Source organism: Mobula birostris, chromosome X (genome assembly GCF_030028105.1).
Source record: "Mobula birostris isolate sMobBir1 chromosome X, sMobBir1.hap1, whole genome shotgun sequence".
NCBI classification, from domain to species: Eukaryota; Metazoa; Chordata; class Chondrichthyes; order Myliobatiformes; family Myliobatidae; genus Mobula; species Mobula birostris.
The window spans coordinates 64,524,864-64,530,390 of NC_092402.1; the positions used below are offsets into that span (position 1 = coordinate 64,524,864).

The 5,527-nt window shown below is 40.8% G+C and overlaps 1 protein-coding gene across 1 annotated transcript; it reads right to left on the reverse strand.

Moving 5' to 3' along the window:
* Positions 1–350: 350 nt before the first annotated feature.
* On the reverse strand, positions 351–5,281 carry LOC140191526 (uncharacterized). The gene is made up of 5 exons (XM_072248975.1): positions 5,176–5,281; positions 2,971–3,067; positions 2,108–2,214; positions 1,143–1,315; positions 351–626 (listed from the first exon to the last, which is right to left on the reverse strand). Exons 1-5 carry the CDS (start codon positions 5,279–5,281, stop codon positions 351–353), a joined length of 759 nt encoding a protein of 252 aa, XP_072105076.1.
* Between the last annotated feature and the right edge of the window lie 246 nt (positions 5,282–5,527).

Genomic DNA, 5,527 nt, shown 5'->3' on the forward strand with positions numbered 1-5,527 from the left:
TGAGAAATTGTACACAACTATTGCAAAAAAAAAACCCTGCTGCGTTAATGTTTTTCTTTCAGTAAATGACATTGAACAATTAACTTCAAGTAACTTTTGGTTCCAAAACTGTTTTCAAACAGAAGTACTGCTGCTTTTCACCAGCCCACTGTAATCTCAAGTACAACAGTGCTCCTCCCCTCAGGAGTATAAAACAATGCAATAATAAACAAAATCTTAAGGCATGGGAGTAATCAGTTGGTATGTTCCAGATCTCCCTTTGCTTTGAAAAATCAGTCCAATAACAAATTTACTCTAGAAATTGAGAGTGGGGGGGGGGTGGTAGTGAGGCTTAATGAATGGAATTTGTATTAAAATCTGAATGGCCAGACAGATGGTGTACGTTTGACATATTCGAGGTAAGCAGGATCATGTCCCCACTTTTTCATGGCTTCCTTTTCCAGAAGGGGAATTCCACTTGTGTGGGCGTGAAAGACCCACATCATTACGAGTGAGAAGACACTGATGTACTCCAATTCCTTCATTGCAGTAGAAGCAGAGATGAACAGGCCAATCCACTGAAGCAATTCACCCAAGTAGTTTGGATGCTGACTATAAGCCCAGAGCCCATGGCAAATGAATTTGTCCTGCTGAGAGAAAAGAATTGCAATGCTGTGAATCCTTGCAAGAACATAGCCTTAGGTTTGCCCCCTACCCAACAAAAGATAAGTCGGAAGAACTAAATATGTAACTATTCTATCAGCTCAGCATCAGTTCCCTTAAAACTTAACCTATTATTTTCAGCCTGGAATATACATGACTTTATAACTTGCTGCAGAAGAATCATTTGTCTCTGTCTGAAATGGCCAATTCATTGCATGGAGCTACTCCGCTGTTCTATTTTCTCTAGTGCAGGGGGAATCACATTTCCATTATTCAACAACATCAAAACTTTTAATAACTGCTTCAAATAAGATTAATTTCTAAAATTGAAGGGATCTATTCCCTACCTATGTAATCTCTTGGATCAGTCCTGCTACACCTATCCCAGGAACTGTCCACGCGTGTAATATCCTTTTTGAGTAAAGACCATACAATAATAAACCACTGACTTATTGCTTACCATATCTGAGTGAGGTACAATTCCATGCAGGAGTACTTACAGCATTTATAGAATTAGTTTTGAAATTCCACCTCTGATGATCTGCAATTGCCTCTACCATTAAGCCGGAAGCCCAGATCGTCCATCCTGTGAAGTTTTGGATATAGAGATGTGTATCCTCTTTCTGAAGGTTTAAAATGAGCGCTAGGAGGAGTGTAATGAAGATCCAGACACCTGAAAATCAGAAGCATTGGGAACAAGAGCTGGAGACACAAGAGACCACAGATTCTGGAATCTAGAGCAAAAATCTGCTGGAGGAACCCAGGGTGTTGAGCAACATCTGTGAGAGGAAAGGATAGCTGATGTTTTGTGTTGAAACCCTCCGTCATGTCCTTAAGTGCCAACTATTCTTTTCCCTACAGATGCCGTTCAATCAGTTACATTCATCCAGCAGATTGTTAGGAACAGGAGCTGACCAGCAATACCCTTTACCATTAAATAGCAGTATAGCTGATAGGAGCCAAACAACATTAATTCCTTTTAAATTCTCCCCACAGCATGTAGACAATGCTTATATTTGTTATCCATTCCCAACAACATCTTCAACTGAGCAGGGGTAAATGGGACAGTGCAGCAGACTTTTAGACAACCTCAGGTAAACAAAGAACAGAATTGGGAGTGCACTGGCATAACTTTCTCCGACAATATAATAAAATAAAAAATTGTTAAACGGGTTTTCAAAAGCATATTTATGAGATATGGGCATTCCTGACAAGGCCAGCATTTATTACCCATCCCCAAACTTCCTTGAACTATGTGTGAGTTTCTGATGGACTGATACTGTGTGGGATCTATATATATTTCCCACACACCCTTTGCTGCACTCACTATTCACAGTTCTTGGCTCCATCTTTTATCTGAACCAGTGGCGATCACCCTGCCAGATAGAGGAACGGAGTTCAAAACATTTGAATGTGAAAAGCAGACAATTAGATTTAGGAAACTTAATGTGCAAAGGAAGCTCACCTTGAATAGTCCAGTAAGGAAGGAAGCCCCTACGGTTGTTTTGAACTTGAGTGAAGTATCGATACTGACCTTCTTTTATCAATCTCATGAACAGGAACACTCTCACACTGGAATTAAACAAAATAGTACTCAGACATTGCGCTGGAGTGGGCTTCACAGTTCCGTTCCTCGCTGAGCCACTGCATAAGTTATCATAGGTGTAATTGTTGTGGACAGGAGTGCTCCTCTCCCCGTTATTGGCCAAGGGATCATAATGTCATAGAGATACAGCACAATATCCTGGTCAATATTAGAGTAGAATTAGTCTGATTTCCTAGCTATTGATAAAGGCATTGTGTTGGAGAACTGATAATTTATTGATGATTCATGCCTTTGTTTATTTTTAAGATTTCAAAAGCATCCCAACAATAATGGAGCAAGAAAATGGTGCATAGTGCTCAGCAGATCTGACAGGCTGTGGACCAAGAAAGTGTTACAATTTCAGTGCTATGGCTTTCTGACAAAAGACCAACAGCTTTGAAACATTAACGCTGTTACTTTCTGCACAGGGACAGGATGTCAGAAATGATTCTGGTACCTTATGGAAGATGCACAATTGTGGGCAGAACTGGGTTTAATTATGATGCACAATACCGTTAAGCAGCCAGCCAACCAAAAATACTAAGTTTTTGAACAAGTATAGGGATACGAGGAAAGGGGAGTGGGGCAAGCACACAATGAATCAAATGGCCTCCTTTTTGAGGTGCACTATTCTTTTGATTTCATGACATCAAGCCAATTTGCTTTGGATATTTGCAGCCATTACCATTTCAGGCTGGAGACTTGGTTCAGATATACATTCTCAATCTGTTCTGCACTCTTACCTCAAACCCCATGTGGTTATCAAAGGTATTTTCTGTCCCAAGGAAATAGTGTCATTCCACCTAGAACTCAAGAGAGTCGATAGGAAAGTCCCTGGTCCTGTAAACAAGTGAACTATATGTAAATTGACGTGAAGAATTTGAAAGATATTTGTCAGCAGCATAGAGATAAAACTGTCGAACCTGAGAAAGAGAAACAGCTATCATAGCCTTTACAGCTGAAGTCAGAAGTTTACATACACCTTAGCCAAATACATTTAAACTCCGTTTTTCACAATTCCTGACATTTAATCCGAGAAAACATTCTCTGTCTTAGGTCAGTTAGGATCACGACTTTATTTTAAGAATGTGAAACGTCGGAATAATAGTAGAGAGAGTGATTTATTTCAGCTTTTATTTCTTTCATCACTTTCCCAGTGGGTCAGATGTTTACATACACTTTGTTAGCATTTGGTAGCATTGCCTTTAAATTGTTTAACTTGGGTCAAACGTTTTGGGTCGCCTTCCACAAGCTTCTCACAGTAAGTTGCTGGAATTTTGTTCCATTCCTCCAGACAGAACTGGTGTAACTGAGTCAGGTTTGTAGGCCTCCTTGCTCGCACATGCTTTTTTAGTTCTGCCCACAAATTTTCCATTGGATTGAGGTCAGGGCTTTGTGATGCCCACTCCAATACCTTGACTTTGTTGTTCTTACGCAATTTTGCCACAACTTTGGAGGTACGCTTGGGGTCATTGTCCATTTGGAAGACCCGTTTGTGACCGAGCTTTAACTTCCTGGCTGATGTCTTGAGACGTTGCTTCAATATATCCACATAATTTTCCTTCCTCATGATGCCATCTATTTTGTGAAGTGCACCAGTCTCTCCTGCAGCAAAGCACCCCCATGCTTCACGGTTGGGATGGTGTTCTTCGGCTTGCAAGCCTCACCCTTTTTCTTCCAAACATAACAATGGTCATTATGGCCAAACAGTTCAATTTATCGACTTATCGACCTTCAGACCTTCCAAGAACCTTCTCTCTAGTTATGGTAACTTCATTCACTTCTGCCCTGACACTTTTGAACTTCCACCATACTGCTAGTGTCTTCCAGTGAGAGCAGATCCAAAATACTTCTTCAGTTCATCTGCCGTTTCCTTGTCCCCATTACTACCTCTCCAGTCCAATATCCACTCTCACCCCTCTTTTATACATTATGTATCAGAAGTAATGGTAATTTCACACACTTCCTGACCCCAGACACCTGGAACTTCTACCATACCACTAGTGTCTTCCACAGTGAAGACGGATGCAAAATACTTATTCAGTTCATCCTCTATTTTCTTGTCCCTTTACTTCCTCTCCAGCATCGTCTTCCAGCTGTCCGATATCCACGCTCGCTTCTTTCACACTTTATGTATCTGAAGAAACTTTTGGTTTCCTCTTTAATATTATTGGCTAGCTTTCTTTCATATTCCATCTTTACCTTCTTAATGACTTTTTAGTTGCCTTCTGTTTGTTCGAAACGCTTCCCAATCCTCTAACTTCCCACTAATTTTTGCTCTATCATATAGCCTTCCTTTGGCCTTGACTTCTAGTGTTAGCCACTGGTTGTGCCATCTTTCTTTTCGAATACTTCTTCCTTCATTATACTGTATTAAAACAACTGCAGCTAAATCATGACAGAACTAGAGTACAGGGTAGCTTATCAATCCACCATGCCTCAGCAGTTTCTTTGAAGATTTCATTTTGTCCCACTCTTGTCCCCAAGCCATCAAGCTTCCCCCTTTCCAAATACTCATCGAATTCTTTTGTTGTTTGTTAATTTAGGATCTGCTCTCCCTGCCCTTCAAGGAAGTGAATGAATGAAAAATTCTCATCTCTTTCCTCCAATAACCAACTGATGTGATATTTTACCACTGTTCGCCATCTAAATCTTGTTCGACGCCTGATTCTTGGATTCCTCTCCTGTCAAGAAGATCAAACGGTCTCAACTATTTGAATCTTTTTGAACACAACGTCAAACGATCGAAGCAAGCCCACTTGAAGTCCTTCAAAATATTTAGCGTAGAAAGAGTATTATTAGTATTGACAAAGGTGGGGGGGAGTTAATTCAAAATTCTGGTCAATTGCCCCAACTTGTGCGAGGGAAACCGCCTAAACATTTAATATTAAATTTCTTGTCAGTTGCCAGCACCTGACGGTACCGTCGCGCGCCATCGCAGCACCAACCTGCCAAATCATAAAACGAATCAGTTTGCAAAACGCTTGCCACATTCCAGATGACCCACTGAATAGCCAGATCTGTCGCCGCGCATTTAATTAGGATTTGCTCCATGTTTCTGACGAGCCTTTGTCAATCGACAGCCCGTTGTCGAGAGAGCACAATAAAGCCTCAAATGCGACGTGAAGCGGTTGTTTTTTTCCTCAAATGGCGCGCATTTTTGTCCGCACCGGGTGTTGTAGAAAAAGTGCACTGTACAATGTCGTTCCTAGTAACTAACATTTAGTGATATAGAACAGGAAATCAGCACCTGTTTCCTGGAGAATCATGGCTATAATGCAGAAATGTGAAATTTCTACT